At 40.5% G+C, this 24,074-nt stretch overlaps 1 protein-coding gene across 2 annotated transcripts in view; it reads right to left on the bottom strand.

The window, feature by feature from the left end:
- Window positions 1-24,074, bottom strand: part of IARS1 (isoleucyl-tRNA synthetase 1) — a 217,765-nt gene that overhangs the window by 25,141 nt on the left and 168,550 nt on the right. For both annotated transcript variants that reach the window (XM_075072949.1, XM_075072950.1), the window contains 4 exons: window positions 12,950-13,124; window positions 11,876-11,988; window positions 11,277-11,372; window positions 9,148-9,324 (listed from right to left, as the gene is read on the bottom strand). In XM_075072949.1, the coding sequence (XP_074929050.1) occupies window positions 9,148-9,324; window positions 11,277-11,372; window positions 11,876-11,988; window positions 12,950-13,124 (561 nt within the window). The remainder of the gene's footprint in view (window positions 1-9,147; window positions 9,325-11,276; window positions 11,373-11,875; window positions 11,989-12,949; window positions 13,125-24,074) is intronic.

The raw sequence follows: 24,074 nt of genomic DNA, 5'->3' as shown, positions 1-24,074 counted from the left end.
TTTTTTTTTCTCGCAGGTGCTGCGCAGAACTCTTCTTATCCTCAGGGCTCTAGATCACCACCGCCTCATCAGGAGGACCACCTCTCAGTGTTGTCAATGTTCAAGGCAGTGCAGCCAGGATATCTGAGAACTCTGGACACGTCTGAACAAGTGGGTGTTGGGAGATCAACGTCCAAATCCTTTAAACCAACCAGTGGCCTCTGTGGACTCAACCCCTCCTCCTGATTGGGTGGCTTATTCTCAAGCAGGGTTGGCTACCCCTGATGAGTTGGAGACGGAAGAGCATAAAGGCTACCCCCCTATCTATCCCATAGATTACTCCACATGACTCCAGTCGGCCCCAAGGAATGTCACAACCTCTTTGGGAAGAGAAGCAAGTGGAAGACCCACGGTATCTTTAGTGGTAGGGGGCCACCACCTAAATTTTGTTGTAGATACCAGAGCAGCCATCAGTATCATTCATGTGAAGGATCCTAGATCTTCTGTTTTGGCATCTGGGAAAAGAAAGACATTACCAACATTTGTAAACTACCAAGTTATGGCCATGCTATCGAAACCTATTGAAGTACAAATTGGTCACCTACGCAAGACCCATGTCTTTGCATTGCTCACATTGTCAGACCCAAAAAGTAATCTATTGGGGTCTGATTTCCTAGATAGACAGGAACACATTATTGATTTGGCTAATCAGTCATTGTGTGTTACTATAGGACAGGAGTTGGGTTGCCCGCTAGTGGTCATGCCAGAGTGTGGATTTCTACCTACAAAATCTGCAGGAACATTTAAATCAGATCCAACTGCAGGCAGCTGCAAACTTGGGGAAATCAAAATCCAAGGCTAAGGCCTTCAATAAAACCCAAAGAGAGAATACTTGGGAGGTTAGTGATCTAGTATTGCTGTTATCCTACAAAGCACCAGAGTATAAGCTGTGTAATAGGTGGATTAGACCTTTCTGAATCATCGATAAACTCAGTTCAGCAGCGTACAAGATTAGAGTAAACAGGAGGTAAGCCTACTAAAGATAAAATCTACCATGCTAATCAGTTAAAGCTGTATCAATCATCTAGGTCCCAGGAGCAGCTTGCTTTCCAGGAGCTAGCTGAGTCATCTCCGAAAACTCCCATGATCAGAGTTCAGAAGACTGCAGTCATGAAACGGACATTGAGATTTCTGATCTGCTACTCATTCATCTTTGCCCTGAGAGTAGAACTAAGTCAGAAATTAAGACTGCCCAGGACCATAATACCCAACGAGACCTCCACACTCAGGCGTTTGAACATTTGAAACATATCACACCACCACCAGAGACTGAACAAACCATTATCGCCAAGCAAGGCAATGAACTTACTTTAAAGCTATATGCCAATTTGCTGGCAAATGGCTCTACGGATTCATTCCCACATCCTGTAAATATCTTAAGTGCTGATGCAATGGTGAATATTGTTTGGAGTTGGAAAGAGGAGACTAGATTTTCACCTTCACATGATTCAAAGTCAAAAGGATATGAGGTAATCATAAGTTGGCAATACAAACAAAATCAGGGAATATTGGTCACAGGGATAAAACGACGGACCAAACTATCCTCCTGGACTAATGATACGTATTAAAAATATACAACGTACCCAGATATATGTCCAACAGATATAGAGCAGGAATTTGTACAATTCTCCAACCATTGCCTAATAATTGCATTTGGTAGAGCCGTACTAATTAATTGTTCAACCATCGCATGTAAATGAGTTTCCAGAAATCGTAAATTCTGAGTTCAGCAACCATCCAATCCAGTACGTTACAGGAATTAGAGGGGAAGAAGTCACCTTTAAGTATCAATTAATAGGGATGACATCACTGCCATCAAGTGGTTGGAAAAAAAATCAGCCATTAGATGAGGATTCAAAGCGGGGAGGATGTAACACCTATATCTTCACATTAACCAATTCCACATCCCTCAGACATGGAATTCCCTATGGGGATTAGAAACACAAGGCTAATTGTGAAAACTCTGTAACCAGGAAGTCTATCCTTACACAAAGTAGAATACGAAGATGAAGGGCTATATGAAGTCTGTCTTATAGCTACATTTCAAACTCAACTGGGAGATAAGAAATACATATTGAATATGACTTTTGAACTTAAGGTCCGCAACCCAATAATTGACTATGACAACACCACTGGTGATGTATTGATTTGTCCAGCAACAAACCCAGGACCAGACAGTGGTCTCACCACAATGCCCATGTCTGGTGTATTAACTAATCAAGTTTGATTTGTGCATATTCCTGTGGTGTTAAAACTTGTCCAACTAGCATCTAGGGGAGTTTGAATATTGCAAACATACCAAAGTAGCGTCTTTTTTCTCAGTACCTCTTGTGGATAAGATTGCAACTTATCAGCAACAAGCACAAGATGTATTAATGTTGGGGGTAGATGATAAAATAAAATCATACACCTCCAGGCAAAAACATAGCTTAAACCCGCTGGGAGTTCTGGGATCCATATCAGGACTATTTGGTTCAGGGATGTCAATGTGGAACAGTATAGATGTTTGCAAAATCCGCACACATATAAATTATGTGTTACAAGAGGAAGCTAATCAAGCAATGAATCCAATGTTGCAAGGCATAAAAGGTCGATCACAAGAAGAACGCTTTACTATTTATAACATGCATGACATAGCACAACTATTCAATGACACTCAATCCAAAATTAACCAACTAATTGCTCATAATAATGATCGGCAAAAGGACCTATCATTAGGAAAGGAAATTATTTGTTCTGCATATGGGGACTATGTTATTAACACTATCACTTAGGCATTACAATCCCTAGAATTGGGAAGGATCCCCAATCTAATCAAAGATGAGCAATTATTAAATTGGTACAGCCCTACATGTTTTGAAAGACCTGAAGGGGAAAGATCTGTATGTTTGAATGCATGTCCGCATGTATCCATTCGAACTATGAGACGAATAAGGTCTGAAACACGACATCCCAACCGAGACAGTTGTTCATCTTCTCAAAATTATGTTGTAGCTCGATCCTTGTAGGTTTCATTCAAAATCTCTTAACTGTGTTTGACTCAGACAAAGATGTGTATAAGTGGCTGGCTGCAGTACAGTCACTAGATCACCTCGAAGACAGCACCTACAAGGAACGTGTCAATGTGCCTCCCTTGGTAGTCTATCACACTGCAACCCAAACACGGAAAGTTCCGCAGATGGCCTGTTGCTCTAAAAAAGGGCCTCAGTATATCTGCAGATGTTCTGTGTTCGAGGCAAATACTATCATGTGTGGACTGCAGGGAGAGCTCTAGAATCAATCACTGTTAGAGTGTATGGTCCAACTAACCAGATGGAAGACCCCTATGGAGAAGGTGACCAATGTTGGCCAAAAATGGCCAATTTTGCGTAGTAACCAACCAGGAAAGTTTCCTATATGGCTCCTTGGAGTGTCAGGTCACAGATCCAAACTTCTATTTTACTCCGAAGAGATAGAGGCACAAGGAAGGGAACAAAATTCATCTGGGAGGCTTCTTGTCCATTTTGAGTCTAGAGGCTGTCAGTCATGAAAGCAGGAGGAGGAGCTCTTGAGGACAGCTCTATCCTATTAGCAATTAAAGAATCAATACACTGAATCATGTACTTATCCTTCCTATAGTATTTTCCACAATAAGAATATTAAAATTTGCCATTTGTTAGAACAAGCCTTTTGGAAGACAGCTTGCTATGAGATGTGAGGTTGAGGGCCTACATAAAGAGCGGATGATCAGTGTGAACATCAGAGAAAGGATGAGGTTAGTTCAAACAAAATACTTTCAACAAAAAGAGGTTAAGTTTGACTTCATCTTGAGTCTGCACAGAAGTTCAAGTTCATACAAAACTGTTGGCTTAACAAATTGCACTCAACTGTTCATAAATTTGGTAAAAACCAACCTGCTAGCTTTCAATTCATCTGCAAGGTGCTTTCGGGATCTATATGCACCTTGTTCTTTAAACCTGATTTGCTTTTTCCACTTGAAGCATTTGAAAGTTATATAATTTTATTCTATATCAGTGTTGATATGAAAAGCACTTAGTGAGTTCAATAAACACACAAGAAAGTCTATGTATAAAACACTTACATATTCATATTGGACCTGATTTGCTAACACCTCTGTATTGATCCACTTAACTGCTGTATGCACAAAAATATAGATATAAATTAGGGGTATATTTTGTGCAGAAAACTACATTATTTGAAAATATTGCTGAATACAGGTTGTGGTAGGTAGCAGTTTGTGTAACAGAATTTACACACACACACACACACACACACACACAGCAGTAACTTGTGAAAAGAAAGGTACTATAGAGCTGTGCACATCTACAGTAAAAGGTTTAACATGCAACGAATGCCAAGGTATTCTTTCATTTAGGGCACAGCTAACAATTGCTCTTTAATTTATAAAAGGTCTCCAACCTCTCCTTACCACCGTGTACTCCAGAAGCAGGAAACTTCACAAATGTTAATGGGGACCAGATTGGAGCCATATTTTTTTCTCTAAATAAAATCATTACTGTGATTGGAGTTCAAAATCTAAACTAAAGAGAAAGCATCGGAGTGCTGCCAATTTTTAAATTCTCTTTGCAATTAGTTTTCATTGGAATTCACATGAGATTATTTAATTTTCAGCATTGAGCAGCATGGTTTTAAAAAAAAAATTAAGTGAAATTAAGCTACTTTTCCTCCCCCTTAAAATCTTCCAGAGACTATAATGAGAGTTCAACACACAAAACTATGTCAGTGGGTATGCTCCTTGTGTGAAGAAAATCATTAAATTTAGCTAGAACATGGATTTTTCTGCTCAATGTAAAAAGCAGCAAGGCTCAAACTGAAAAACCAACATAAAAGGAAGCCAACATGTACTACTTTTAAAAAAAATAACTCATTTTTTCAGAAATTATGAGTTGTAACCCCAAAATATCATGAACACTTTGGCATTACTTTTTCTAATATACAGTAACTTTTAAAATGTGAAACCAAAACTAAACATGCATCTATAACCACCATGCCCCATAAGGTCACATTCTACAATGAAAGGATTTCAACTTTTTTTTTTTTAAAGTAGTTACTGATATTTGACAGTTAAGACGACCAAACACCTACGGCAAAATGCAAACACAGTAGAACTTAACAGTTAAGAACACCAGAGTTACAAACTGACTGGTCAACCACACAGCAAACTTGGAACCAGAAGTACCCAATCAAACAGCAGCAGTTTAAAAAAGGCACAAATATGGCACAGTACTATGTTAAAAGTCCTACTTCTTGTTCAGCCAGTCACTAAGAGAAACAAGTTTGTTTACATTTATGGGAGAGAATGTTGCCCATTCTTAATTACAATGTCACCTGAAAGGGAGAACAGGCGTTCTGAAGTGCCTTCCAAAATTCTGAGAGGGATGAGATGTGGAGCATGCTTTCAGGAGCCTTAAAAGAACAAAACTCTGATGCAGAAACTACAGACTCCAAACCACCAAAAAAGAAAACCAACCATCTTCCGGTGGCAGTTGACTCAGATAATGAAAATGAACGTGTGTTGGTCTGCTCTGCTTTGGACTGTTATTAAGCAGAACCCATCATCAGCATGGACACGTCCTCTGGAAAGGAAGTCGAAGCATCAAGGGACATGTAAACCTTTAGCACAGCTGGCATGTAAATATTTTGCAATGCCAGCTACAACAGTGCCATGCAAATGCCTGTTCTCACTTTCAGGTGACACTGTAAACAAGAAGCAGACAGCATTATCTTCTGCAAATGTAAACAAACTTGTTTCTCTGAACAAGAAGTAGGACTGAGTGGACTTGTAGGTGCTAAAGTTTTACATTATTTTATTTTTTAATACGGGGGGGTTGTAAATAATTCTACATTTCTAAGTTCAACTTTCATGATAAAGAGATTGTACTACAGTACTTGTATGAGGTGAATTAAAAAACAAAAGAAATAGTATTTTTCACAGTGCAGATATTTGTAATAAAAAATAAATAAATATGAAGTGAGTACTGTACACCTTGTATTCCGTGTTGTAACTGAAAATCGATATATTTGAAAATGTACAAAACATCCAAAAACTTTTAAATAAATGGTATTCTATTATTTAATCACACACTTAAAAAGATCAATAGCCCACTTAAAAAGATCACACAAGTGTTTTAATCGCTTGACAGCCCTAATTTAAATGGTAACCAAACACAGACTAACAACTTAAATATATAGAACATCCATACATCTAGGGAAACTAAAAACAGATTAACTTCACTGTGCTTCATTTGTTAAAGATTGTCTGTTTATCACTCTGATATTTTCTTTTATCAAAACATTTGCATTTTTTATATGTTTACTGTGAAGTAGCTTTTTCAGTGTATCAATTTGAAACTTACATCAATTCTTAGCCAATGTTTATGAGTGACCTACCAAGCCTGTATATTTTAAGTTAACAACAGCTGTCAAAACTCATTTCAACAAAGATCAAGATTTTTGTGTATGCTTCCATTGGTTCATTCACCATTTGCAATAGTCACTCAATTTTTCCCATATAAAATTTTATCTCTGCTAAAATTCTTCAGTTTTTGTAGTCTGGTATCTTTTGATCATCTTTACATGACAAGCCCTACCCAACAGAACCATCTCATATGTGCTCTCTAACTAACCAGCTGTTAATTTCAAAATAGCTGACTGTTCTTTCTGCTATCTGCAGAACATGCTTAACACAGTACAGCTACAAAGAAACCAGCACTTTCTGCCAGGATCAGCTCTCAACATCACATAGACAGCGAAGATTGAAAACTATTCTCGTGCTCATCCTTAGATAATCTATGATACATCTTTTCTTCTTCAGATGGATAGGTAAGTCTCTCTGGTTTTTCATATTCACACATGCACAAAAGTCTAAAAACAAAAGTTGATCACTATTAAGCTAAATACAGTACTCCATATTGCAGTTATGCCATAAACACAAATGTGCCCCACAATCATACCCTCAGGCAAAAGCCTGAGCAAATAGATGGACTATCCATGAGGCCCTGAAAATCAGATCTTATGGAAAGCATTTTAGAATAATGTGCCTCATTCATCCCATTTTCACAAACCATCTGCACATAGTCTACTAAGAATACAATTTCATTCACACTAAATTCACTATTTCTAATTGTCTGACATTCTCCAGTGTTTACGCTCAGATTTGGACTCAACTTTCTAAGGTCACATCTCCAGTCAAGCAGCATCTAGCTCCATATTCATCACAAACAAGCAAATATCTAACAGGAATATGACAAACTACTTGCCAGTTCTCAGTTCTCACTAACTGTTACATCAGAATGTTCTCTAATTTTCAGTCAAATATTTCCCAATGCCTTTGTCAAGAGACAACTAACTATGTTGAACAAAGACAAGAGATCGCCTCGTTTGAAACTCTGACATTACAAGTTCATTCATAAGAACAAATATGTCCTTTGTATCTGTACAGGATCAAAAATGATTCACAAAAATATCTACCTCTTCGTTTTCAGATATTCCCATGGCATACATCATTCTGCAGATCAAATCAGTAGGTTATTTTACGTCTAGACTCTTCCGTCATGTGGGCTTGTCACTCTTGTTTAATGTGACACACAAGCACATTCTGAGCAGAATAGTGAGATAAAGGCATGCTCAAGACAAGGTTTGGTCCAAGGAGGCCAAATATCTATTAAAGCAAAGGAAGCAGCTAGACTTGAGTGCTGAAAAATGTAAGCCACCTAGCAAAAAATTCCAAATTCCTGCTCTGTCTTATTATGCAAGACTAAACTCGAAAACTATCATTAAAAACTGGGTTAAAATGGCTTTTTCAAGCTTTATAGAGGATCTTAATAAAAATTAGACTTGATTTTAATGTAATACCATCTTTATCACACGTGCAAGGGCAAAATACAGCCCTTTAAAAGTGTATTTGTGACCGAAAGCACCCCTGGATTCACACTCTATTATAATATATTTGTACAAAAAACGTCTAGTGAGGTATCATTTAAAAACTAACAACACATAGATCAATATTTTTGTGTAATGTATATACAAAATATGCATTAAGAGTTATGAACATAAGCTGAAATTATGACCATAATGTGTTTACCAGACAAGTCTGGAGAGGGGGTAAACTGGTTTCTCAAAGACAAAGGACAAGCTGATGCCTCTAGCCAAGTATCAAAGTTGATTAGCAATCATTTGTCAAGTGGCCATTCTTTGGTAATGAAGAGGGCCAGGAACAGATTGAGCTGCATTTTAGTAAGCAACATGGAACCTCTTTCATGAGACTCCATCTCTGTCCTCACGTCAGGAAGGAACTTTAGCTAGGGGTAACTCTCAGGAAAATACATTTCAAAGGGTGACTGGACTATAAAAGCAATGGGTAAAAACACCCCAAGCTTGCTCTCTCGCTCTCATTTAAGACGACAAAGGAACCAACCCTTTAACTTTGGGGAAGTTCCTGACATGAGAATTTGGTCACATAGTGCTGCTGGGAACCTATTGTAAGGATTTTTCCTTGAACAAAGTCTAGCTTGTTAAATTTTAACTACTAGAAAGTGTTTTTTCTTTTATTTCTCTTGTAATCATTTCCAACTTTAATGTCTTATACTTGTACTCCCTTAAACTCTCTCTCTGTAGTTGAATAAACTTATTTAAAATCAGAGCTAATCCAGTGTTTTGTTTAAACTGAACTGTTTGGGTAACTTCAGTTAAAGTAAAGTACTCTTGCATAAGATCCTCTATAAGGCCTGAAGAAATCATTATTACCCAGTTTTCATTCACAGCTCTGGAGCCTGAGCCCAAATATCTGCACTGCTAGACCCATAGCCCAAGTCAACTGACCAGCCAGCTAGAGATGTTTTACTGTAGTGTAGATACACCCTAAGTGGCCTGATTTTCAAAGATATTGAACGCCCAAGCAGAGCCCCTTGATATTTTGTACTTAAAATGCTAGCTACGGCAATCTGCAAGTCTGAAATAGTTACACCCATCTGATAAAACGAACACGTAATGTCAACATGTAGGCCATCATCTATAGTCCAATGTATCATTCAGTTTAATCTGAACAAAAAATACTTTCAAGCATGCAGCTCAATGTATCATTCTTACTTGTGTTTTCTCTTGAATGAGCACTTCTCTTGAAGTAGGCACAGGGTATGGCTTCAGGGCAGCCTTTATTGTTGCAAAAATGAAATCTGTATGCTCCTTAACAACAGAATCCAGGTAGTCACCTTCAGGATGTGATCTATAATATACAGTAATCTCATCTGTAGGAACTAGATTGCGCTGAAACAAAAATCCAGAATTTCAGTTCAGTGACAGCAAGTTTACACGTACATATACAAACTTCTGTAAGAAACATGCAAGTTAAAACATTTTTTAAAATATTTTAGAAAAATGTCAGTCATATTTCTGTTAATACGGAACTAAAAGTTTTCTTAAAAACTGAAAAGAACGGTATTCTTTTGACAAAAGCAGAAAGTATCCTTCCAGTCAACTGAATGAATACAAACATACACAGTATGTTTCTGAATCAAATGAACTAGTTTATAGATATTCAGTTCTTCATGATGCTAAATAATTCAGATAGGATTAAAATAGCATGTTAGTTTCAGACCAAAGCTTTTAACAAGATAAACTCTGAGTGATTCTGCAGCAGTCAATCAAGCATTAAAATTTATATATCGATATCTTAAAACATATGGCAGTAACCTGAACACATAGTGCTGGATGCACATCAGTGTTTCGGACCAGTACCTCACATGAATTATGAGTTACAAATTTGTTGAGGTAGGGACTCAAACTCCCCAAGCCTCTGAACAGTACCACTCTTACTACATCATAGTGCAATATGTATTTTGAAAGTTTAGGATATTTCTAAATAATTCATTAGGAAAAAACAACCAGACTTTCACAAACGGAACAGGAATGAAAACCTAAGGATGTTTTTTAGCACTGGCAGTTATAATGGAGATTAAACTCCATATATATATATATTTATATATATATGGAGTTTAGTGACCAGATGGGAAGAATTTATGACCCTAGATCATTCTGATAGTAAATTTAACTTTTGCAATAGCTTCTGTTAAAGGGTAATTTTCTTGCCTGTATTCTTTCCTATTTTTATTATGTACCATCACTGATATCATTGTGTCAATCTTTATGGATGCTCTCTAAAGAATTAACTCTAAACATATCATACAGATAGGTTCTGGGGAATCAATCCCATGAGTAACAGAATCTCAATCCTACACTCAGGCAAGACTCCAAATGGGAGTCGGTGTAGATGTGTGTACAATCTGGCCACAATGGCTGTGGAGTTATTAGTTTTTACTTGTGGATTTTGAAGCCATTATATTTTCTTGCATGGGCTATATACAGTACTATAGGTCCTGTCCACATTAAGAAAATCTGAACCAGGGTAGTCACACTGATGCATATGCCTAATGTACATTGGTGCAAAGTGGAGTTTCCATTGAGTGGAGACAGTGCATATATCTTAGGGAAGTGGCACCATGCTAACTATATCAACAAAGTTATACTGGTTCAAACTGCCTTAACATAGACAGGGCTGTGGTTTGGGAAACTAGGCCAAAAAAATGTTTCATGCAACCAGGAAGAGAGAAATAAGTCGGCAAAATACTTCTGTCAACACAATGTTGTCAGACATTCCCTTGCACATTTTGGTAAAACACATATTTGCTTGTGTGAATGAAGACATACGAGTTGTGGTGTTTTCAAGTATGATGATCACAGCCAGCTCATCTCTCTGTCACTGACTCAGCTGATGCAGTCTAACCCACCCAAACTGGGGCAGAGATCTCACACTCACTGTCTGGTAGAAACTGGGGCATGGATGAGGGTTAGCCGGCTGAGGTTCAAACCAGATAAGAATGAATTAATGCAAATGGGTGGGGAAAGAAAATCAGAAGATTTGGCATAAGCTGTATTTGCTCCACTTCTGGAAGATGTATCTCCACTATAAATTATGCAGGCATGCAAGCAATATGGGGTCTGGTTAGACTGCTAGCTGCTATGAGACCAAGGAGGAGTGAACAACATAGCTTATTTCCACTTATGTCTTGACCTGTAGGCTGCAAACATTTCTACAGCTAGCCATGCAATATTAAAGTACATGGAGTTGAACTTTAAAACAATTTGGAAACTTTAACATCCTCAGTATAATATATAAAACTGATTTTTCAGAATGATATCACATTCCATCACTTACTAACCTTTTTGCGAAGTTTTTGGATGCGATTAATCACTTCGCGAGCAACTCCTTCGTCAACCATTGATTGATCTGGGGTGACATCTAGAAGAACTAAAACCTGAAAGAATGTACAGCAGAAGCATTAGTAAAATACACCAGTTATTGCATTACCATGTGTTACATTTTTATAATGCTGTTCACTTAAGGTTGGTTATGGTGAGGAGACAGACTTAATAAGGTGTGTTCATGTTCAACAGATCAGTTCCACACATGGATTCAAAGTCACAGCTTCTTTAATGACAAAGATCAGCCTTTACCTGCTGTTATTCCTGTTACAAACGAACAATTAATACTGCTGGAGGAGAGAGTGGGCTATCCATTATACTATCCTGAGTACTGGCATTTCTACTGACATAGATGAGTGTCTGGTAATAACTAGGTTAAGATGACAGCGCTCATTTCTAGTTGTGTACTAAATATGATTTGAACCTAAGGTTCCTGAAGTGAAAGGCTAGTGCAATCAACTCACTGTGCTATAATTACTTCACTCAAATATTTAAATACTTACTTTCTAGGGAAACACTTTGCTTAAAGCAGAGAAATAATTACTACAATTAATACCTGAGCATCAGAATGTGCCTCATATTGGACAGATCCACCCATGACCTGATCGAAGGTGTACATGAGACGGAGATCTTCCTCATGTAATTCATGGCCTTCTACAACAATGGTACCTATATAATTATTAAGACAATTATTTACACTAGCTTATTACAAAACAAAGCCTTTCTCTCAGTCATGTCAGTGAGCATCCTAGAGTTAACTCTGGAACTAAATATACATTAATATCAAACTTCAAATATAAGAAATACATCACATTGTGACATTTCTTTCAACAGAAAGACAGTTTCCTCATCGTGTTAATACAGGTAACTCTGATTATAAGCAACTAAATTGATAGAAATCCTGAGCTATGTTATTTGAAGTCCAGCACTGCTGGCCAACATTGCTAAGCAATTCTCAGGAACACTAGAACTACTCTCCAAATGTAGACTTTCCAAAGTAAAATCACTACAAGCAGCAGAATTTAAGCTCCATTGGTGCAGACCATTTGGAATCAATAGCTGTCTATTATTAAAGCTGAATAAAAGTTAAACAAACAAGACAGAGTAAAGATGTTTGGAAAAATCCCACCCACCGGAAACTATTAAACAAATATTTAAAAAAAAAATTCAGCTAGATGTTTACTTCATATATGAATTTAAGAGTCATGGAACAATCCAGTTCTTGTACTCCATACAAGAATCTATCAGTCTACTCTGTTCTACATAATACTTTTCACCATAGTACATAGAAGCAATGTGTATATTAAGCACATAAAGCGATTTGTTTCTACTCTAGACAAGTAGGTTCAAGGTATCAATTTGCAGCTTCCTTTTATTCACTTAGAAAGTTCACTAGTTTGCCTGGAATGTTAGCTGGGGGTTGGGCCTTAAAATCTCTTGCATTTTGATGTAACAATGTATTTGTGATTTTGGTTTTTTTCCCTCAAAAAATGTGTTAAACTGATTATTATAAATGTAAACTAAAAGCAATGGTTTGAGCCTGAGAGGCCTGAAATCCTTTGGCTCTTCTTTCCAAGATCCACATCATGACCATCAACTGCTGATCAATGCACACAGTCCCACTATGCACCTGTCTTTTGGAATTCTTCCAGCTGCTCACTCTTCAGCTCCTTGATGGCAGTCATAACAGCTTTAAAGGCAGCTTTCAGACGCTTCCCGAGCACCATATGATCTGGTTCCGCTCTCAGACGGATTCCGTACTTATCTTTATCAGTAGACAGTGTCACCTGACGTACGTTAAGTTCCTGTATAAATTTGCCAAAAGAATATAAACATATAAGCAAAATAACAACTATCACAAAAATAATACTATACTTGGAAAAATAGGGAAAAGGGATGCGAGGAGGATTATAGCATGCACGCAAAGAGTTTTCTATCTAGACGTCCTTATAAATAAAAGGATTAATCTGCTACACCAGTGTGACAGCGTACAAATAAAACAATGACACGTAGATTATTCTTCAGGCACAGATCCCACTCCTATATTACAGCTGCAGTCCATTTGGCCTACTGGGTAAAGATTTCACTACAATCTAAAGATTCTGTGCAGCTCTAACCTCAAATCAGACTAGCCTTCTCTGATGCTTTTCTACTACGTGAAAAGATAGGACTGAGGGATCTATGTGCGTCCAATAAATTATATTGCCAGACATTGACTCAAAAGGATGCATAACGTATTCAGGATTGCGTTAAGATGTTGGCTGAAGCCAACAGACTACTACAAGTTTTAGTTCTTCAGTGGAAGAAACATCACCCTGAGTATGAGTACCTCATTTTGCCTTTTTCCTTTTTTGGTTTTTCTACATCCTCATTGTACGTGGATACATTTTGAACAAGTTAAATTAATGGCCTGTGATTCTGGAATTCTGCCAATAAGTTCTGATGATGCAGAACTACAGATGTTTTCCTCATCATTTAATTAAACTAAAAGTTGCCTCTGAATTTTTACCCCTTTTACGTATTTTGGCCCGAAGTGATGCAGATTTTCAAGAAAAATTGTAAACTTTGGTACTCTACATTCAACTCTATTGAAAACCAGAGATCACTACATGCACCACTTGTAATTGCTAAAGGTTTGAGGAATTATCTTCTGAAGAGGAAAGCACTGTATCTAGATTTAGACTACACTAAAAGCGCTCTGAGTCTTATAGAAAGCCTGTGGTTATTCTGTCTATTTTGTAAAATTAAAGAAGAATGTCACACTCAAGACACACAATTTCGTATCTAAAATTGGAGCTTAAGGCAGAATCTTCCTCAATCTTCTTTCATTTTTTGTTGGTAACAGTGCTTTACAACTTCTGCCCCCAGCATACCATACATTAACTCTTTTTCTGACATTGCTGGTTGTAAAATTCTATTCACTTACCAAGACCGCCTGTATTTGAGTTTGTTGAATAACCTACACGTTTTGCTTTTAGTACCTGATAGGTTAGCAGAGTTCACACAAGTTGCGACAGAATCACCTAATGCATTTAACAAACAATCTATTTTGTGTAAGTTGTGGAAGCTAGAAAAATACCACCCATGTCAGTACGAAAGGACCGACAGCTGAAATAGTTAGATTGAGGTTATGATGCCTAAATATTCTCTCTACCCCATAGACTCATCTCTAAGAAAGTCCTGTTGAAGCGAACAGCTCAGAAGAATACCCATTTAACACACTGTCCCATTTAACAAGCTTGCTTAGGAAGGAAAATTAAATTAGAATTAAATGTTTTAGAGGTAATTAAGTTTTAACTCTGTGCTGTTAGACACAAACCCATATGGAAAGTGACAAATGACAGACATAACAAATAAGACACAGCTCAAGTTTATCGAACATCTCTGCCCGAGTTTTAACAAGGTAAATCCAAAAACTAGCCATACTAGCCAATCAATGTTCAAGAATAATCAGATTAAAAACTAGTTTTTTGCATATAGCGTTAGTGATAATACTAGTATTGTTTAAGCAGAGTTGCCTGTGCAATCAAGTAGTAGGATAGCATAGGTTTAACTGTGTATTAGTCTCAACATATAGTTTTGATTAGAAAAAAACAGTTGGTTTATTTGACTTTGCAACTAGGACATCTTTAATTTTCTCAGTATAAAATTAAGGCATTATACTGCATGCATGAACATGTAATGATATCTTTACAATTATACACAAATATCTATACATTGTGTAATGTTACAATGTGTATCTGTACTACAATTATTTTAAATACTTGCATCTCAATACTTTAACAATCTACAGTACACAAAGTAAAGCCACAAAGTAAAAGCTCTAGTTTTCAAAAATGTGTTAAAGGAAATTTAAGTAACTTACACCAAAATAAATATTAAATTAACTAAAATATTTAATTTACCAGGAAAACAGTATAACATGAATGCCATTAATGCACTCTAATTTGGCCCCATCCTTTATTAGAGATATTAGGAGAACAATATGTATTTTAAGTCATTTTATTTACATTATCTTGTTCTGAATGCTTAGTCTCTGCATTTCTCTCCAGAATCCAATAGTGAACATGGCATAGGTCCTTTCATCCTAAATTAATCATGGCCTTCATTTATATTTTTTATCAATGCAATAATTAATAATAATTTCAAGAATGTATTTGTTTAATAAACTGATTAAAATAATGTAATATAATTCTTGTCCTGCTAAATGTTTATTCCTTCACGACATTTAAAAAGTTAGATTCTCTCCTGAAAAGCCAATTTTTAAAAATGGCACTTGCTGTGTTAAAACCTTTATTTTTCACCATTGGGGCAGAACCTGCAGTTTTCATACACCAAAAAAATTTCATGAAATGAAATCAAATGGATCTTTAAGTGAAGCATCCGTCTGTCTGAAAGAAGAGATTTCAGCAGCATGATCTGAGACAGAAGAAAATGGCTATGGACTTTGCAGACATCTTTACTGGATAGTATCCATCCACAATGGACTTTATTTTCAGTCTTGCCTTTTAAATGTATGGATTAGTGGCTGTGGGCTGTCATTTCAGGTGGTAGCTCTATGGACATATTACAATAACAGAATTACAGCTAGAGCTAGCAGAACATGAACATATTTTTTGAAAGGGTAGATGTCTGCTGCTGGAGTATTTATAAAGCATTTTACTTCTTCCTCCATGTAGCAAAAACTGTAAACACACTCCTACAGAAACGGAGTGTGTTTTTTTTATCCTGAAAACTATTTATGTAATTTTTGTTTTGTTAAACATATTTAATCTGATAAATCCTGCATCAGGGATTAACCAATAGGATTTCCTCACATAATACAACTGACACCCTATCTAACATCAATTAGATTACCTCTGTGACAAATTTGCACACAACTCCAAGGCCTGATGAAATTCATCCTAGACTATTTAAGGAACTAGCTGAAGCAATCTCAGAACTGTTAGCAATTATCTTTGAGAACTCGAGGAGGACATAAGAATGGCCAGACTGGGTCAGACCAAAGGTCCATCTATCCCAGTATCCTGTCATCTGACAGTGGCCAATGCTAGGTGCTTCAGAGGGAATTAACAGAATAGGCAATCATCAAGTGATCCATCCCTTCATCCATTCCCAGCTAGAAAGAAAAAAAATTATGCACAACTACAGAATGGGGAATAATTGTCAAGGTGGTGGTAGTGCTGAAAAGGATCTGGGAGTTATAAAAGATTATAAATTGAATGTGAATGAATCATGTGATGAGCTGCAACAAAGGTGAATATCATTCTAGGATCTACTAGCAGGAATGCTGTATGTAAGACGGGGGTGGTAATCATCCCATTCTACTTGGTGATAGAGGGGCCTCAGCTGCAATATTCTGTATCCAAATCAGTTTTAGCTAGCCAACTCCTTTGCCAATCTAATGCTTCATCACGCACTACGCTGTGGCATCACAATTAATATGGAACCATGGGAGATCCTGGATATGGCCCATATTGAATAGATTATATTCCATTTTAATATGTAGGGTGAAGAGTTGCACATTTCTTTTTTTGCAGTATAAAGCTATTAAAAAGTTTGATACATAGCACCCAACATTCCTGCTCATACACTATGTTGAGCTATCTGATGGATTTCAAAACTGTGTAAAACCTTGTTAGGACACTGATCTGTCACTGAAAGGGGTTTGCAACAGGTCCCTCAAACCAGTGCTGGAAATGGCTTAATTGCTAGTGCTGACAAGACAAATCCATTTTTGGCACTGTTACTAAAAGCTTTCTTAAGACTTGTTTCTCTTGTGAGCTTGATCTTGGTCCTTTGTGCACTAGCACTTAAACCATTTTTGGCAAGGGATCGATTTCCTAGTCTAGACAGCCATACCATTAGTCTTAAGTTTTATTTGTTTAAAATAATTGCTTAATTTTCATAATAAAGAATCAAAGAATGCAGTTCACAAAACAAGTCAATTTAAAATAGAGCTCTCTGAAGAAATTTGTTCTGATAAATGAGGCTTTACAAAAATTGACATCTCCTGCACTTCTCAATTTCTTTTGTCAGGAGTTGTACTAAAAGCTTACACTCTAAATGACATCACAGAGGTAAATCACAAGAGAAATTCCACTTTATAAAAGTTACCAAAAATCATTTCTGGCATTAATGCTAAAGAATAAAAAATAAAATAAAAGTCAAATACTCTGATTATATTATCAAGTTTGATGAACAACAAAGCTGAGAAGTATAATCAAAATGGAGCAAATTGGCTGAGTTCATGGATATCTCTAGGTCTGTGCTCTCCTTTCCAGTAACTAACTTGAAAACTTTCTATAAGTGGCAAAACAGATATTGGGTTTGGTATCAACCTGAAAGACTAAGATTTACACAGCACAACTCTAACGCAGGGGCAAATTAACACACCCTAAGAAGTGTCTTATTGAGTGTGCTGCCTGATGTCTATAAGAAAAAAGATGTCCCTTATTTTTGTCATAGGTTCGGAACTTAAATTATTCCTCCTTAACACCATTTATTACAAACTTCCCTATGTTTAATTTGAGAGGCCAACCAAGCCTTACCTTTACACAACCGTCTGTGTTCCCAAAAACCAATGCAAGTTAATACTATATTATACAAATGTAAATAAACCAATGCTTTTAGTGCTTTACAACAACTCTCAGAAATCCCTTGTGCCTTGAGTATTACTCCTAGGTTTACAGATGAAGAAAGGTAGATGACGCAGAGAGGCCAAATGACCTGCTGAAGACAAGAGGGTCACTGCTAACAAAACCAGCATTAGAACTCAGGAGTTGCTGGCTCCCAGCCCAATGCTCATACCACTGGACCACACAATCTCCAACTGCCAAGAATTGGAGTGAAGATATTATCAAAGATAGGGTGGCTATTCCACACATACTACCTCTCCAAGAGCCAGAATGGGAGGCTGTCTTTGTATGGCCGTGAAGGACATAGAAGACTCCTAGTTAAGATACCGTATCAGTCCTCTGGATCTAGTTTGGTATCAATCAGTGCCTGATGGAGCTAGAAAAAGTGAAACACTCTCAGTACACCTAACCAGATTGGGCAATGCTACATGGTAGAATTTATATTTTCACATTTAAAGAGACCAGTCAAAATTGGCCTAGAGAGTACCAAACCAAGCACTGGTAGAAGTGTTGCAATAATTTTATTTTCTATTTTATCACTAAACAAAATTCTATGAAAGCACTTTTTATAAACAAACTTTTATTGCAGTGCTTGTAGCCCAAACTTGGCAGAATTCTGCTAGTGGATATGAACCTGAAAGTGAAATTGATTAGTCCATTTATATTGCCTAATCTAAGAGAAACAAGTATTAAACAGAAAAGAAAAAAAATATTAGTTTTTAAAATCTTTTCTCATCTTGAACTATCTCCCTTGTTATCTGGTAAAAACAAAAGAATTTTTTCAAGTACATTTTAATCTCTCTTGAATATTACCAAGATGATGCACAACATGAAGTTATATTACAACAAAACAATCAAGTTCATGCAAAGGAGACTGGATGAAGGAAAAGACGGTTACTCACCTTTGTAACTGTTGTTCTTCGAGATGTGTTGCTCATATCCATTCCAATTAGGTGTGTGCGCACTGCGTGCACATACGTCGGAAGATTTTTACCCTAGCAACACTTGGTGGGTCGGCTGGGTCGCCCCTTAGAGTGGCACTGCCATGGCGCCGGATATATACCCCTGCCAACCCAACGGCCCTTCAGTTCCTTCCTGCCGGCTACTCTGACAAAGGGGAAGGAGGGCAGGTTTGGAATGGATATGAGCAACACATCTCGAAGAACAACAGTTACAAAGGTGAGTAACCGTCTTTTCCTTCATCCAGTCTCCTTTGCATGAACTTGATTGTTTTGTTGTAATATAACTTCATGTTGTGCATCATCTTGGTAATATTCAAGAAAGATTAAAATGTACTTGAAAAAATCCTTGTTTTTACCAGATAACAAGGGTGATAGTTCAAGATGAGAAAAGATTTCTTCGAGTGCTTGCTCATATCGATTCCAATTAGGTGACTCCCAAGCCTTACCTAGGCGGGGGGGTTGGACTGAGATGTCGCAGAATGCAGAACTGCTGATCCAAATGCCGCATCATCTTTGGACTGTTGAACCAATGTCTAATGTGACGCAAAGGTGTGGACCGAGGACCAAGTAGCTACATGACATATCTCCTGGATGGGTACATGAGCCAGGAAAGCAGCAGATGAAGACTGAGCCCTGGTAGAATGAGTGGTAAGGTGGCTCATCGGAACATGAACCAAGTCATAGCAGGTGCGGATGCACGATGTCACCCAAGACGGAATCCTCTGGGAGGAGACAGGTAGGTCCTTCATTCAGTCTGAGACTGTGACAAAGAGTTGGGGTGTTTTACGGAAGGGCTTTGTTCGCTCGATATAAAATGCGAGTGTCCTACGGATGTCTAGGGAGTGCAGTTGCTGCTCCCGGCGTGATGAGTGTGGCTTCAGGAAGAAGACCGGAAGGAAGATATCCTGGTTGATATGAAAGGCCAATACCACTTTAGGGAGGAAGGCCGGATGTAGTCGCAGCTGTACCTTGTCCTTATGAAAAACTGTATACGTAGGGTCCACGGTGAGAGCCCGAAGCTCTGAAACTCATCTTGCCGATGTAATGGCTACAAGGAAGGCTGTCTTCCAGGACAGGTACAGCAACAAGCAGGTTGCTAGCGGCTCGAAGGAGCAGTCATAAGTTTGACTAGAACTAGGTTGAGGTCCCAAGTTGGGGCGGAGTGGCGTACTTGTGGGTATAATCGCTCCAAGCCCTTGAGGAACCTCGAAACCATGGGATGAGAGAACACCGAGCGGCCGCCCTCCCCTGGGTGGAAGGTAGAGATGGCCGCCACGTGCACCTTCAGTGAAGATACCGCTAAGTCATGCTGTTTGAGAGACCAGAGGTAATCCAAGATGGTAGGGACTGGTACCTTGGTGGGAACAACATTACGTTGGTCGTACCAGCAGGAGAAGCCCTTCCACTTGGCCAGATATGTTAACCTGGTGGAAGGTTTCCTACTATCCAGGAGCACTTGTTGCACCGAGGCAGGGCAACATAACTCAGACTGGCTTAACCACGCAGTAACCATGCTGTGAGGTGAAGAGACTGCAGGTATGGGTGGTGGAGTCTGCCGTGGTCCTGAGTTATGAGGTCCGGGCAAAGAGGTAGAGGGACTGGGTTTGCAATCGACAGGTCGAGCAACATGGTGCGCCAGTGTTGCCTCAGCCAGGCTGGAGTGATCATGATCAGGTGGGCTCTGTCTCTGTTGAGCTTGAGCAGGACCTTGTGAACCAGCGGGAACAGTGGGAAGGCGTAAAGCAGATGGCTCGTCCACAGTATCAAAAATGCGTCTGAGATCAAGCCCTGGGAAGAGACCTTGGAAGGAGCAGAACGTCTGGCATTTCCTGTTCACGTGGGAGGCGGAGAGGTCTATATGGGGAAAGCCCCACTTCCAGAAAACAGAATGGATAACATCCGGATGAATCGACCACTTGTGAGACAGGAAGGATCTGCTGAGTTGATCCGCCAGAGTGTTCCGAACCCCTAGGAGAAAAGATGCTACCAGGTCTATCGAGTGGGCTATGCAGAAGTCCCAGAGCTGAATAGCTTCCTGACAAAGGGGAGAGGAACGTGCTTCTCCTTGCTTGTTTATGTAAAACATGGCCATTGTGTTGTCTGTGAACACTGAGACACAACGGCCTTGTAAATGCCCTTGAAACGCCTGGCACGCAAGGCGGACTGCTCTCAGCTCCCGCACATTGACGTGCAAGGCCCGTTCCTGAGCTGACCAAAGGCCTTGAGTACGGAGATGTTCAAGGTGGGCACCCCAACTGAGAGATGACGCATCCGTTGTCAGGGTCATTGAAGACTGAGGCGGATGGAATGGCATCCCTGCACAGACCAGGGAGGGCGTTAACCACCAGTCCAGGGAGCCTAGGATGCTCGGGGGGATCGTGAGGATCGTGTCTACACTGTCTCTGCCCGGGTGGTATACCAAGGAGAGCCAAGTTTGAAGGGGACAGAGACGTAGTCTGGAGTGTTTGGTCACGAACGTGCAGGCAGCCATGTGACCCAGGAGACCGAGACAAGTGCGAGCCGAAGTTGTTGGGAATTTTTGTAGGCCTTGTATAATTGATGCCATTGCCTGAAACTGAGGCTGTGGTAAGCAGGGCCTGGCGAGACTGGAGTCCAGAATGGCCCCAATGAAGTCTATTCTTTGTGCGGGAACCAGAGTGGATTTCTCTAGGTTGATCATCAGGCCTAGTTGTTTGAATAGGACCTTGACGATGCCCACGTGACGGGTGACTAGGGTCTCGGAGGCCCCTCGAATGAGCCAATCGTCAAGATACGGGAAGACGTGTATCTGACGACGATGGAGGGAGGTGGCAACTACAGCCATGCATTTTGTGAATACTCGTGGGGCTGTAGAGAGGCCAAACAGAAGGACTGTAAACTGGAAATGTTGACAGTTGACCACAAACTGGAGGTACAGTCTATGCGGAGGGTAAATGGCAATGTGAAAATATGCGTCCTTCATGTCAAGGGCGGCATACCAGTCTCCCAGATCCAAGGATGGGATGATGGTCCCCAGGGATACCATGCGGAACTTCAACTTTATCATGAACTTGTTGAGTCCTCCCTTCGCTTTGGGGATTATGAAATAGCGGGAATAGAACCCCTTGCCCCTTGAGTCCTTTGGTACCTCCTCTATAGCTTCCATGGCAAGGAGCGTCCGTACTTCTTGCAAGAGGAATTGCTCATGAGAGAGGTCCCTGAAGAGGGACAAGGATGGGGGTGGGGGTAGGGGGATGAAATAAACTGGAGGTGTTATCTGAATTCTACCGTGCGTAGGACCCAACGATCCAAAGTTAGTTGGGTCCACGCTGGGAGGAAAAAGGAGAGGCGTCGCAAAAGGGAGGGAAAGGATCCTGGGAAACAACTGGTACGCTGTTCTCTGGCGTGCCTTCAAAAAGGTTGGTTTGGAGAGACCCTGATTCTGATCCCCTTGGGATCCAGACTGCCGTCTGCAGTTGCCTCGGCCGCGCCTTCTGCCGAAGTCCTGTCGTGGCCTGAGGGGGGGTAAGGGTGGTGAGGCTGGGGGTGGAAGGATCTGCACTGAGTCAGTGGTGTGTGCATCCCAAGCGAGCGCATGATCACCCTATTGTCCTTTAGGCTTTGCAGCCTGGGGTCAGTCTTTTCAGAAAATAGGCCTTGGCCATCGAAGGGCAAGTCCTGTATGGCGTGTTGTAATTCAGGTGGAAGGCCTGACACCTGAAGCCATGATATTCACCTCATGACGATTCCTGAAGCCAGAGTCCTGGCTGTGGAGTCGGCTGCGTCCAGCAAGGCCTGGAGAGAAGTTCTCGCCACCTGCTTCCCTTCCTCCAAAAGGGCAGCAAACTCTTGGAGGGAGTCTTGGGGAACTAACTCCGTGAATTTTCCAACCGTCGCCCAGGTGTTATAGTTGTACCGGCTAAGCAGGGCTTGCTGGTTTGCCACCCTGAGTTGGAGGCACCCAGCAGACTATACTTTGAGGCCCAATAAGTCCATGTGCCTAGCCTCCTTTGATTTTGGAGCAGGAGCTTACTGGCCATGGCGCTCCCTTTCATTGACTGATTGCACGACAAAGGAGCAGGGAGGAGGGTGCATGTACAGGTACTTGTACCCCATGTACTTCTGCTCAACTCCCCTGGCCATGGGCAGAATAGAGGCTCGACACTGCCAGATGGTATCGGCATTTGCCTGGATCATACGAATGAATGGGAAGGCCATTCTTGTGAGGGTGTCAGCTGACAAAATATCTACCACAGGGTCCTCTATCTCTGGGACCTCCTCCACCTGAAGATTCATATTCAGGGCCACGTGTCTCAGGAGGTCCTGATGTGCCCTCAGGTCAACTGGAGGAGGGCCCGAGGAGGATGTCCCCACCACTGCTTCATCTGGAGAGGAGGAAGAGGAAAGGCCAGGGACAAGAGGGTCCTGCGTGGGCTCCTGTTCTTGGGAGACGTCAGGCTCAGGTGGGACCTGAGAGTCTGTTGACTGAATGGGAGCTTCCTCCGTACCCGCAGGAGGGGGGCGGCTGACAGTCGCCTCCGGCACCCAGTGTTCCAATGGTACGGAGCGTGATGGTACTGGAGGTGCACCTCGGGCTTGGTGATATGCCCGAGGTGTCCAGAATGATCACTGATGAGGTCCTTGTTCTTGGGTCTGGGTCTCCTGGAAGACTCAGCTGGGCACATCTGAGTCACAGTCCTGTGCATAGGAAGCACTGTCCGTGTGAGATGACACAGATGTGTGTCGAGACGGCCACGGAGGAGCTGAAAAGCCGTGGGAAGGGTCTCCATCTCTAAATGATCTCTCTCTGTGTGGCACCGGAGAGAGGTACCGGGCGCCATACCGGTACCGGGAACGAGACCGGGACCTGCGACCAGAGCGATGCCAGGAGATCAACTGGGATCTCAAAGCTCGACGTATGGAGCGACTGCGAGAGGCGCGGTGCCGGGAATGGTTCCAGGAGCTGGATCGGTGCCGAGAGTACCGGGCTGGTGAATGGGACTTTGAAAGGTGCGGCGAGTGCGACCGGTACCGAAATGGAGAGCAGTGCCAGGACTGCGAGCGGTGTCGGGACCGGGATCGGCGACGGGACCGAGAGCACCGGTGGGACCGCAATCGTGATTGGTGCCTCTCGGCGGTGCCGACAGAGGATGGTCTCAGCAGGGCAGGCTTGCCA

Source organism: Chelonoidis abingdonii, chromosome 16 (assembly GCF_003597395.2).
Source record: "Chelonoidis abingdonii isolate Lonesome George chromosome 16, CheloAbing_2.0, whole genome shotgun sequence".
Lineage (NCBI taxonomy): Eukaryota > Metazoa > Chordata > Testudines > Testudinidae > Chelonoidis > Chelonoidis abingdonii.
This window is presented reverse-complemented; position numbering and strand designations above follow the sequence as displayed.